Source organism: Oreochromis niloticus, linkage group LG4 (assembly GCF_001858045.2).
Source record: "Oreochromis niloticus isolate F11D_XX linkage group LG4, O_niloticus_UMD_NMBU, whole genome shotgun sequence".
In the NCBI taxonomy this organism is placed as follows: Eukaryota; Metazoa; Chordata; class Actinopteri; order Cichliformes; family Cichlidae; genus Oreochromis; species Oreochromis niloticus.
In genome coordinates, this window is record NC_031969.2 from 19,647,493 (window position 1) to 19,660,112 (window position 12,620).

General features: G+C 36.5%; 1 protein-coding gene across 5 annotated transcripts in view; it reads right to left on the minus strand.

Annotated features, from left to right (window-relative positions):
* The window catches only part of LOC102083097 (nuclear GTPase SLIP-GC), a 70,411-nt gene that overhangs the window by 54,909 nt on the left and 2,882 nt on the right, over positions 1–12,620 (minus strand). For 2 of the 5 annotated variants that reach the window (XM_019357912.2, XM_025906206.1), the window contains 19 exons: positions 12,558–12,582; positions 12,311–12,397; positions 11,915–12,002; positions 9,615–9,831; positions 9,279–9,494; positions 7,677–7,883; positions 7,409–7,584; positions 5,560–5,653; positions 5,390–5,477; positions 5,152–5,273; positions 4,762–4,938; positions 4,522–4,670; positions 4,314–4,431; positions 4,096–4,204; positions 3,881–4,011; positions 3,510–3,597; positions 3,375–3,419; positions 3,232–3,295; positions 1,122–2,519 (listed from right to left, as the gene is read on the minus strand). In XM_019357912.2, coding sequence (XP_019213457.1) covers positions 2,456–2,519; positions 3,232–3,295; positions 3,375–3,419; positions 3,510–3,597; positions 3,881–4,011; positions 4,096–4,204; positions 4,314–4,431; positions 4,522–4,670; positions 4,762–4,938; positions 5,152–5,273; positions 5,390–5,477; positions 5,560–5,653; positions 7,409–7,584; positions 7,677–7,883; positions 9,279–9,494; positions 9,615–9,831; positions 11,915–12,002; positions 12,311–12,397; positions 12,558–12,582 — 2,265 coding nt within the window. In that variant the 3' untranslated portion in view covers positions 1,122–2,455. Of the gene's footprint in view, positions 1–1,121; positions 2,520–3,231; positions 3,296–3,332; positions 3,420–3,509; positions 3,598–3,880; positions 4,012–4,095; positions 4,205–4,313; positions 4,432–4,521; positions 4,671–4,761; positions 4,939–5,151; positions 5,274–5,389; positions 5,478–5,559; positions 5,654–7,408; positions 7,585–7,676; positions 7,884–9,278; positions 9,495–9,614; positions 9,832–11,914; positions 12,003–12,310; positions 12,398–12,557; positions 12,583–12,620 lie in introns of those variants that run through there. The other 3 variants (XM_019357915.2, XM_019357914.2, XM_025906205.1) reach the window with 3 other exon arrangements.

Below are 12,620 nucleotides of genomic sequence, written 5' to 3' on the forward strand. Positions count from 1 at the left end.
TGAAGGACATATCCTGGTCAAAAATGACTCCAAGGTTCCTCACAGTGTTAGTGGAGGACAAGGTAATGCCATCCAGAGTAAAAATCTGGTTAGATACCATATTTCTAAGATATTCAGGGCCGAATCTAACAACCTCAGTTTTATCACAAATCTTTACTGCCATCTTTAATCCTCACAAATACTAAGAAAAATATAAATTGTCAATGTTCTCTGTCAAAGTCGACAGCCCACCCACACACAACAAATAACATGCAACTGTTAAGTTTGACTTGCTGAATTATGCAGAGTGATAAAACAGAGTTTATGACCACTGTAATGAATGACTAAAGTTTTTCCCAAATGTCTCAATGTGAAACGTTACAGAGAGGGAGAGAAACAACAGGATGGGATTCACAGAGCAAACCACATTTGGTAAGACGAAGGAAGGGGGTGTAACACATATGTCCAAATTGTTAAATCATCTTCAGGCCTGGATGAGCCCATCCTCTCTCTCATTCCTCCCAACATCAGTTTTAGGAATCTACATTAGAGTAGATTAATTACATAGGTCGAATTCAAGTGATTTTATTAAGTGATTATTATTATTAGTTGATTTTTCCTTTGCTTTGCCGTTGCTAAATTTCTTTAATTTAATATTCTGCATTCAAAAAGTCTAAAGACATTGGTCTTTTAACCCTTGGTGAAACAGTAAATGTAAAAACCTCTATTATTTTAATATCACACAAAAGGTTATAAAAGGTTACTTTAGCCATAAAAGTTAATTATTATACAATTATAGAAGAGAGATTCTGATAAAAAATGTGACTGGAGGATTGTAGATGACCTGTAAGGCCACCCAGGCAAGAACGCCTTCAGATGAAGCAGGATTCACAATCATTTGACTTCTGGTTGATAAATGGTTCGTGGTTCAGTCTTTACAGTTCATAGATAACTTTGCTCTATGTTACAAGCTACTGTGGTACTGCAAAGTGCTTTTTGGCAGGTAGCTTAGTTTTAGGGTCAGAAAAAAACAAGAACAGGGTTTGAAAAAAAATGTTTCCATCTTACAGCATAGAATCAATACAGAATAGAAACAACAGAAAACAATATGATATAATAGTTAAAGTAGAAGGTGAGACGTATTTTTTGCTGCTGCTTTATTACTCATATGACAACCAAAGAAACCACTGTATTACAGTAAATTCATATTTATGTTAGAAATGTAAGTAAAATGGTATACATAAATCATGTGCTATAGAAGTTTAAGAATAAAACTGACAAATACATCACGAAAATAAATATTCAAATTTACTTAAATTGAATCCTTAAAACTGAAAAGAGTCTGAATATCACAGTATTCCTGTGGTTTAAAGCACTAAAATTAAAATCTGTAACATTGTAGTTCTACCGCTGTATAATTTTCTCTATAACTAGGGTCTACAAATAATGAACAAATACAACAAAATGGAGAAAATAGACATCAAAACATTTTTGGACAGAGTGCTGGCCTTTTGGTTTAGACCCTCACAACTAAAACCTTAAAAACCCTGGGAGGAATTCATGCTTAAAAATCTTCATCTATCCTTTTTCTTTTGCTTATCCAATTCAGGGTTGCTGGAGTCTTTCCCAGTTGTCAGGCAAAAGGCAGAGTACACCCTGAACAGGTTGCTAAGGTTATTCCACTCAACTAAAACTAAACTAAAAACTAAAACTAGATATGAATATTTTAGTTAAACAAAATTAAAACAACAAACTACAGAAACGATTAAATGACCTCATTTGAAATACAAATCAGTGTATAGAGGAAATAGTTTTAGTTTCAGTATTTGTTAGTTTGGTAAAAATGTTATTACAATGTGCCTGACATGGTATTGATGGACGTGTTTGAGACACTGGACATCTACAAGACAAGTGGGTCAACTGTTTTCAAAAAGTGAAACGTTCCTATTGTTTCTACTGGTTTTCCTAAATTTTGCCTCTGACATTTGCACTAAATACACAACAATTAAAAAAAAATTATAACAGTAATAAAACCCAACTAAAACTAAACATTTTCAAACAATAAAAAATAAATTGAAATAAGAACAGTCTTGAAACTTACTGAAACTAAACAGAAATAAAATAAAAATTAATGACAAAATACAAAACTATAATAACTGTGTCACACAGCTAACTATTCTTGCTCACATGCACATCTATATCCAAGATCACCCATTAACCTAACCCCCATGCATGTTTTAGCCTGTGGGAAGAAGTTGGAGTACACAGAGAGCACCCACACAGACACAGGAAGAACATGCAGAGTCCACACAGAAAGGCCTCAAACTGGATTCAAACCCAGGACTTTCTTGCAGTGAGGACTGAAAAATCTAATTTCATCAAATTCATTAAAAGTCAAACACAACATTCAAAGACAGCAGTAAACACAACTTGACAGAAATGTCTGTGGTGATATCCAGAGACCTCATGCTTTTGGTCAGTGTTCCCTCAGAGATGTTGAGTGGGTCATCAGGTTTCTGCTGTTACTGTGTGGAGCAAATCTGAAACATCCAGTAATAATAAGCACAAAGATTTTTAACACTCAGCTACTCAGGCAAACAGTACAAGTGTCAGTACTTAAAATGTGCTTTAAAATGTCTTGAAGCCTCCTCACCCTAGAATAGAAAATGTTAATATCTGTTGTTTCTGTTACTGTTTGTGTAGAAAGTCATTTTGGGAAACACTTTATTTTAACATGTTTGAGGTGACTCGGATACAAAAAGGGTAAAATAACACAAATTATAAGTGGTGATATTATTCAAATACTTCATCTGTGCTCAGCAATAACAAATTCAGCCTGTTTACTTCAGCTGTCAGTCTGATATGAGTCAATAAGTCACTTCTGTCAAAAGACTGTGCACAATATTCAGGGAAGTTTTTGAGCAAAACCTGAACTTTTATGTTGGTAGTGCTTCTGGTGTCACCACTGTTAGCAGTCGTTTAGCAGCTGCTTCTAAACTTCTTTTGAAGAAGATGTAACGTTGTGGTGTCATACTTTAACACTGCATAACATTACCTGGTACAATGTTAGCTAAGAACCAGTTGGATTTTTTAGCTGAGATGATGAAAATACAAAAGGACAGCTTAAATGGCTATATGTAATTTAAAATGGCTATTCTGATCTTTAAATTATGACAAACTTATCATTAACACTAAACACAAATAAACATATTTTATATATTATATTTTATATATTAAACAATTAAAAGTTACTGTATATTTAGGTGCTTAGGATTGTCATCAAATTTCACCCTCTTTCTTTGAGAATTCACAGGAACTGTTAAAGTAACATGAAATAAGAGTTATATATTTACCTGGTTACTGTGATGTCATTTCTCTCTCTTGACTGCCCTTACCTTCATTGTAATGTTGCTGGACAGTTTCAAGATGCTCTGAAACATCTGAAAAGCAAACAAATAGATAAAAACATGGGCTTAGCATTGTTCAACATTTTACTAATGATTTACTTTCATAGCCTATATTTTCTTTACCTGGAAGACTCTCACTCAAAGCTGATGCCTTGAGTGAGAGTTTAATGGAGTGGTCCATGGTTTCCTTTAGTTCCTTGCAGATGATCATCTAATTAAACATCAGAGCTTTTATTACTTTTCACAGAGTCAAATATTGAGGTTCAAAACAACTGAAACATCTGAATTAATGGGTAGATGTTTGTTCTTGTGTCCAGTTTATGCTTTAAGCTCTTCAGTTCAACTCATCATTGTAGACTAAATCTTTGTAATACTGAAAAATACAAATATTAACAGCCACTCACTAATCTTTAGAGAATGTTCAGACTAAGCAAAAGCACTCAAATATAGAAAAAACACAACATGGTCTCAAATTAATTTGTAATGTGACAAACCATCAGTTCATCCATCTTCTCCAACATGGTCTCTTTTGCGTCCTCATACATGTTCCTATTTAAGGATACATGTGTCTCAATAGTCTTCCTCATTTTTTTCAGTGCATCATTCCCTGAAATTTTTCGTGCATCTACAAGTAGAAAATAAACTTTGTCAAAACATTTTTTATGTACAATTGTGATTTAATATAGTGACAAGTTGACCATCTTCTTACCTTCATAGCACTTTTTCATGTTTTTCTCAATTGCCTCTGTTAGACTGTTGTAGATGATTTTCTTCTCTTTTAGGATTATTTTGTTGAGTTTTGCCTTAATTTTATCCTCCTTAAAAGCATGAAACATGGATCAGTTAATAAAAAAACTTACTATTTGAAGAGTGAATAGGTCAGTTCTGCTATAATGGACTGATAAACTGGATTGTTTCATGTCGTACCTCTGTCTGGAGAAATATCAGCTGCAGTTTGACATCTTGGTATTTTTGAATCAGCGAATTTGTGTCAAGTGAAAATCTACTGATGACTCCATCGAAATATCCACCTTTAACATCATTTCTGAAAAAAATGTTTCATGATGGCAGTATTGAAAAGTTTGTTTTAATCATTTTAAGTATAGTGTACAGTTTAAAATTTGTTTATTCTTACGGGAAGGTCTTTCTGAATTTTTCATCAATGCTGTCAGTCAAACATGAAGCTAATACTGTGTTGAGATTTATGTGTTCCCCTTTTTTTGTTTTGTGCATGCCGTCTTTCCTAACCACAGCCTCTAGTGTCTTGAAAAAACTAGGCTGTTTCTGAAACAAATCAGGGAAACATTTCTAAACACATGCTCATATAAAGTGCAAAATCTGTTGCTTTGGTGTTAATTATAATTCAAATACATACATCACGGTCCAAAAACGATTTCAGTTTTTCATCAGAGGTTTTGGAATTTTTAACCCCTTCTGTAAGACACTGTTCAAAATCCTTGATCGCTTTTTCAACTGCTTTTTTCACTTGATCAAGTTTTTCTGTCATGTTTTTCTCAAGGACTTTACATACATCATCTGCTTTTCCAACACCCTGAAATTAAAACAGTATATTTATTTTCTATTAAAGCAGTAATAACATAAATACAACTTTTTATTTTTATTCATCATTTTGATATTTTTTTCAGTCAGTTCCTGTCAAGAAATCTTGATAACTAAAATTTTGTTAGGTGTCAGAGTTATGGAAACATTTGAAGTTTTAAATTTGTCAGTAAAATATTGTTCCACATAGATAACTTGACCTCACCTCTTTTCTGCGCCTGGCACCTTCAATCAAAGACAGAATCCCATAAGCTCCACTCACATAGTTTACTATCTCTGAGTGACAGTCATTGAGCTCTTGCAAAAATCCTTTAAGTTTGGTTATTTCTGTTGAGAAGAAGTTTGAGTGCAACAGTTTGACATTACATACTTTGATTCAAATTAAATAATTATCTTTCAGTCACTGCAAACTAAAACATCATGTTCACTGAGACTTCACCTACCAGTGTCTTCTGGACTTAGATGCTTCCCTTTTAGGAACTCTTTGGAGCTCACTGTGAACACTTTGAAACTGTCATCAGTGAAGTGTGTCTGAAGAAAAATTATTTAATTTTAAAGCATCCTTGCAACTGTGGAGAGTCTGTATTATTTTCTGTCAGCCTATAAAACTCACCTTAATCTTGCTTCTCTTGTTGAATTCTTTCCTTACTCCATCATTGGCTTGAATGTTTCTTTTAACTATTCGATCATGGATATCAGCTGATGAACTACAAGAAATGTGCAAATATGTACTGTTACCATCATCACTATTATCATCACCATCATTAATCTGGGGCAGGCTGGGTGATTTTGTTTTATTCTTGGCCTTTTTGGTGAAATGTGTAAAACCTCCCTTTCTTACCAAGCTGAGCTTTCCCTGACTGTTGCACACCTGCAACTCATTGTTAACATGTAGATTGTATTTAAAGACTGGCTGTGGCAATGTTTCTCTGTCTGATGGTGGTTGTCCTCCAGTTTGTTGAATTCTAGTTTTAAACGTCTGGTCTGGCTAATATCCTCTCACACTCCTACTTGCTAACCTGGGTTGTCAGAGCCTCACACCAAAATACTTACCTGATCACTACAGACTCCGTCTCAGCCGTGTTTCTAAACCGAGTAAGAACAACTCCCAATTTCTCCCTGCCAGTCATTGAGTACTCTCTCCCAGACCACCACCTTAGCGTGGTGCTCTCCACTAATTCACCAGTTCATTTTATATATTTGTTTCATTCTAAATAAACCTATTAAGCTTCAGTTGTCTGCCTTGCAGCTCCAGTCATTTATGATAATATGTCTTTATTTGTTTAATGTATTTATTTTGACTGTTTAAAAAACAAACTCGCAAATATTGAAGACTGGTACCATTTATACTTAAAGCACTCGTAGAAAGGCCAACATCTTTTATTTGGATCATGACATCACCACACGCTGACATGCTTACAATTTTTTTTGTCACAGCAACTACTTTAACTTTGTTGCTGAAGGACAGTGTAATGGTACTTTTGCTTTAAAATGTAAAATTGTTGAATTACTTGACTGTAATGACCAGGATATACATGATTTCCTATAATCTCATAGATTATGTGCACCATACATAAAAGCTGCCATGAAGTCAGTTGCATCTCTTTCTCCTCCTGCTCTCCTGTTATTGCTCGCCCTCTCCTCTCTTGCTGTCCCTGTGCAAAAGGGTAAGGTTTGTGTATGGGATTTCCCATACCCCCTGAATGCACCATAGCCGTATTTCCGCAGCTTCAGTTCAGAGATGTGCCATACCACTGATTTCCTTTCCGATCTGATACCAAGTAAAAGTGTTGTTGGTTCTCTGCTCTGTGTACCAGATGATAAACAGTGTAAAGTTGCCTTCAGTGCATAGTTGTATGCGGTGTCTTAATGCATAATGTCTGACTAAGTTTATGTAACCAGTCTGAAGAAATATGGCATACTGCATTTGAGTACACCTCAGTTGTATCTTTATGTTTATTGTGTAATTTGAGTTATAATTGGTTTGTATCATTATGTTTTGTCTACAGAAACCACACACACACACACACACACACACACACACACACACACACACACACACACACACACACGCTCTCTCGCCCACCTGCGGGCACATTCTCAATTGGAAATACAAAGAATGACAACTTTATTCCTGGACTCTGCCTGTTTGTTCCTCCGAACATTTGCAGGGGTTCTGACCTGAGACTGAAGCGATTGCTGCCAGCTCATTTTTCTTTAACCCTTCTAAACAGTCCCTCTAGAACAAAGAAATTCGACTTCCCCTCCCTCTCTGTTTATTACTAAGTCCACCATCTTCAGTAAACTTTATAAAATTGTATCTGCCTATGAGACTGCTTTTGACCCAAATGTTCTGCATTCATTACAACGAAGGCTCAACCCTGTGCTTTGCTTTTTTTCTAGCCTGGGTTGATCTTACATGGAAACACCCTGTAGTTGATCAGCATTCAAAATGTACTTACAGATCATCTGAATCATCAAGAAGATCAGACTTGGTGCAGATAAAATGAATTTGCTGACATTCGCCACCATTTCCAATCAAACTACTGACACTTTCCAGGATCCCCCAGGCCTCTTTGTCTGATGCTGCTCGATTAATTTCAGTCACAATCCACACAGTAGAACAATCTCCAACTATCTGAAAGGAGAATAACATGTCTCAGTGCTTAATAGAAAGATGACTCTTTACAGACAACGCAGTATAAGCAAAGAACAGTAAATGTGAATTACCCCTTTCCACATCTGATCTCTGCTCTTGTTACAGTCACCATTTCCAGGAAGGTCCACAAGTGTGACATGCTGGAGAAGAGGCCTGTTTGGCACCCTGACAGTCACACACTTCACTAGTGGCCAAAACCACTGTTTTCCTTCATCACTTTCTTCTTGTTTTGAATCACTTCTTGTGTACTTGACAAATTCTGCAGAGAGTTCATTAGCCTGCAATAAATAATAAAAGCATTGTAGTTTAATTTCAGTCCGCAATGCAAGTGCTTTACAAAAACTATTAAAAGTCAGTGACATAAAAAAATCAGGTCATGTGAAATCCTTTTTAGAACAATCAACCATTTGATAGTTTCAAGAAAGTGCCTAATTATTATTCAAAACCAAAATTAAAATACATTTTTATGATTTATTTAAAAGTTTTTATTTTCTATTTAAAATCACACTAAGTACACTCTTGGTCGCAACAGTTATTATTACTATTAGCAGAAACTACCTGATCTCAATTATTATACCACTTTGAGATATTAATAAGCCACTTTAGACCGCTCCCTTATTCACTATAGCGGATAACTTGCCATGTTTTGAATGTCAGGGTTTTACACCACTTTATGCCATTGCTGACACAACTGACTGTCAGACACTGATTTACTAAAGTTTGTGGTCACTTTGATTCAATCTTTGCTGACTTTGCTCAGCAGTGAATTTCTACAGAGAGATTTAAAAAGGGTAAGAGTAGGTTGAAACAAGGAACTGATCACTGTTGTGTGAAGAGGTAAGTGTTCTTACTGCGATGTAAAAAAAATTAATAAATCGTTCTCTACATCAGTGTTTTCCAACCTTTTGGAGCCACGGCACATATTTCACATCAGATAAATCACACGGCACACCACCAAAGAAAAATGTCAAAAAAAAAAAAAGCATATTGATAATATTTCCGCTCACCTAGTGGTATAGCGGATTTGGTTCGGTTTGTCTCCAATATACCTTTTTAGCTTTCTTCTGAAGGCCTTAGTCTTGCTAGGGCCTTCATCTGGGTTGGAAATTTCTCCAGGACCAGGGTCTTGACTACTTTTTCTTTTCAAATATTTATCTATCGTTATTATGTGCTGCGTTGTCTCACTCACAGCATGACTATTGTAAAATTTCTTCTTCTTCTTCTTCTGTTTTACTAGCAGTTGGTAACCCATTTAATTAGAGCAGGTAGTTCCAGGGCACACCTGATCATTTCTCAGAGTGGTTGGGAAACACTGCTCTACATAATGGACCTGGACCAGTCTTGGGTCCTGTTAACCACAGTTATGACAAGAACAGATTTTTTTTCTGCATATGTGATCGTCTACATGTCATTATGGGATCTCAGTAAGAACTATTTTGTTGTGATTACTCGATCTGTTGTCAGTGTTTTGTGTTTTTTAGACTTTTGAATTTATGCTGCATTCTGTTTTCTGAAGTGAGTTATGTTTCTAGATCTTAGTCTTTTGTTTATTTGGTCAGTTCCCTCTTTGTGTCCAGGTTGTCCTAGTTTCACCTTTGTGTCCTTCCCAGCATCCCGTGTGTAGTCTATCATGGCTGTCTGTTATAGTAGTAATATGAGAGTTTTTGTCTTACTGATTCACATGTCAAAATCTTCCGCCTGGATTGGAGAAATTCTGGAATTTCTTTGAAATATTTGCGATCCATGAGGTTTTCAAAGGACTTTCTCCAGTCGTCTCCATACAGTGCTGACAGCTTTTCAACAGCGTCATGATAATCATCGTCTTCCTTTTTCTGATTTTTATTATTGTCAAGAAACTGACGAAATGACCACAACTCTTCGTTCCACTCCTACAAAAATAGACGACAAGCCATTTATTGAGGTATGTACCCAACTTTTAACCCCAATAACTGAAGTGTAACACATATTATAGTTTTAAGTAAAAATCAAACTTTCATAGCTCATTTTACCTCTTTTGTGATGAACTCAATTTCTGCTTCATACTTTGAGCTGTATGTGTTAGCCTCCACTTTGATCATGACTGAGGTGCAGGCATTGACACTTCCTGAGGGTAAAAGATTCTTCTCTTTGATGATGGCATTTATCAAAGAGCTCTTTCCAGCTCCAGTTTTACCAAAGACACCAACCAGCTCCCTCTTGTTTGTCTCCAAATCACTGATCTTTTTCCTGTTGAACAAGATTTTAAATATAGTTAATTCATTCAGTCATGAATTTTTTTTTAGGTATGCTTCAAATAAGAGAGTTTAAAAGAGAGTTATAATCATGGTTTTGATTATCCAATCAATTATCAGTATATATTTCAGTTTTACACACTTGTTCCACTAATTGTTTACTGTATGTTGTTTTGATCCACACCTTCCTTTTTGTGTCAGTTAAAGTGAAAGTTTCCCCCAAGAATTGGTAAATACCAGGAACAGGAAAAAAATATAGATAAGTCACCAAAACTTCCTAAAAATATCTGTCTTTGTTGGTCTTAACTTGGATAGTTGTAGTTTACTATTGAATCATAAATGAATGAATGCTTGTATTTGTCGCTTGCAGTTGCCTGCATTGAAAATTGGAACTTGCTGAACGTACATACAATACACAAACATCACATTTGGGAGACAGGTCAGACTAGGTGGCATAAAGTGAAATGTATAACACAAAAAGGCAATCGAGGAGAAAAAAACTGCTCATACTAGTCCCCAAAAGGGAATCAGTATGAGAAGAAAACAAAAACTTCAGAGCACACAAGAAGCAGAGATGTCTTCCCACCTTAACACCATGAAACACAAGACAAGCAACAGGGGGGGAATAGGCCAATGCGCATAGCTGTATCTGGGACGCCGCGATCGTGCATCCAAAGCTGAGCCGCTGTCCACATCGGATGGGAGGCACTGGATTCAGGGAAGGGTGGGGTGGGGTGGGGGTGGGGGTGGGGGGGTGAATTCGTATCAGTGGCAGTGTATGTGTGTGTGTGCGTGGGAGAATGTGTGTCCTGTGTTCAGCCTGAGAAAGTGTCCTTTTGCCCAATTAGGCGAAAATCAACAGTCCGCAGCCTACGTAGGTGGCTTTGCGGGATCGGGCAAGAGAGTCGGTGAATTATCGTTTCTCGGGGAAGAACTGTTTTGTTCTTGTCGGCATCGACCTTTAAGTGTCCAGCTGGCGCTGTCGTGTAGGGGGGGTAGCCGCATGAAAGATGTTGATTGTGTTGTTTTAGGACAAACAGACTGCATTTGACTTTTACAGCTGTTCTTAATGCTCATCACTGGTCACCAGGTGTATCAATCTCCCGTTGAAGAGCCGGGAGCTTCTCCAAGATCTTTCCCATGTTACGTTCAATAAGAAGAGTCTGAGTACTTACAGCTCTTCCCAGACCTTCAGTCATAGCGGCTAGCCTTGTGGGGTTTTGAACAGCTGTCACCGCTTTCTTCAATTTTCGATAAGCCAGGGCCAAGCCAGTTCCGATCAGCAAGAGCCCCGTTATCATGGTTCCAAATAGCTAGATGTCTTCAATGTCCTCAATAGACAGTCCCGCTAGGCACATGACATGCCACTTCTGCCTCCCGTCCATGGTGTATCCAGCAGGAAACGTCCCTACAGGACACTCGGGCTCTCCCGAACCCTGGCCCTCTCATCGAGAATAGAGTGTCAATTGCATTTAGGGACCAGAATTTAGGGACGAGTTCTTCTTTAGGTTTTAGAGAACAAGAACAAGAATGAGAGGCTCTCTCAGGGTTAGAGTCAGATGACACTAGACAAGGACATAGAAGCTAAGCAGGGAAGATAAGTATACCTTAAAAATAACTAGACAGTGAACCAACACACCAAAAAGACTGACACAAGAAACAAATTGGGGAATATTGAACGAAAAGGGTTCATGAACAGGCAGCACAATTTCCTGTTGAACAAGATTTTAAATATAGGTTAACTGATTCAGTCATGAAAACATTTTTTAGGTATGCTTTAAATAAGAGAGTTTAAACAAGAGTTATAATCATGGTAGTGATTGTTCAATGAATTATTACTATATATTTCAGTTTTATACACTGGTTCCACTAATTGTTGTTTTTGTTTTCGTCCACACCTTCCTTTTTGTGTCAGTTAAAGCGAAAATGTTTCCCCCAAGAATTGGTAGATACCAGGAACAGGAAAAAAATGTAGCTCAGTCACCAAAACTTTCCAATAAATTTTACTACTGTATTATTTCAGCATCTATAATTGTACTGCTGTATGTCAGCAAAATATGAAAAAACATAATACTCACTTTAAGAAAGCACAGAGTTTGTCTTGCTCATTTAGTCTGGAATGTACAAATGCCATGATGTTTTTCACATTAGATAGTATGGTTGGTTCTGTGAACAAAAAAGTCAAGAACTATTTAGAAGGAATTATAGACTAGAATAATCAAAAAATGTAAAATTTGATGTTAAAAAAAGCAAACCTGTGTGAATTAGAGTATATCAGGACCATAATGTGACCACTAACCAATCAAACTTAGTATACCATGCATCACGTGACTGTTAAATTTTGACAACAGCCCAAAGAAAAAGTATTTTCTAGCATCAAAGATGAAACTGGCATGTTGGTCAAATTGTGCTGAGCAGAAATTTACTCTATAGTGGCTTAAACTGTGACACTGTTTAGTAAGAAACGTAAATACCTTCAAATCCTGGCATTGACTGACGCTGTCGCTTAGCTGGTGACTGCAACCTGCTGGCATCACTTTCAAGGTCTGGTTTTCTTTTTCCTGATTGGATAAAAACAAAAACAAAAAATAAGAACAGAAAATGTGTTTCTCTCAGCATTGAAAGTTGTTCTTAGTAAAGTTATGTAGATTGCAAAAAATATTGGTGCCTTTCAAACACAGAATAATATGAGATGCAATAAATACGATGCATGTGTCTCACCTGTATCACTTGTGGATGGCAAGACCTGAGGATGAATATGAGTTATACAGGAAATTATCACTA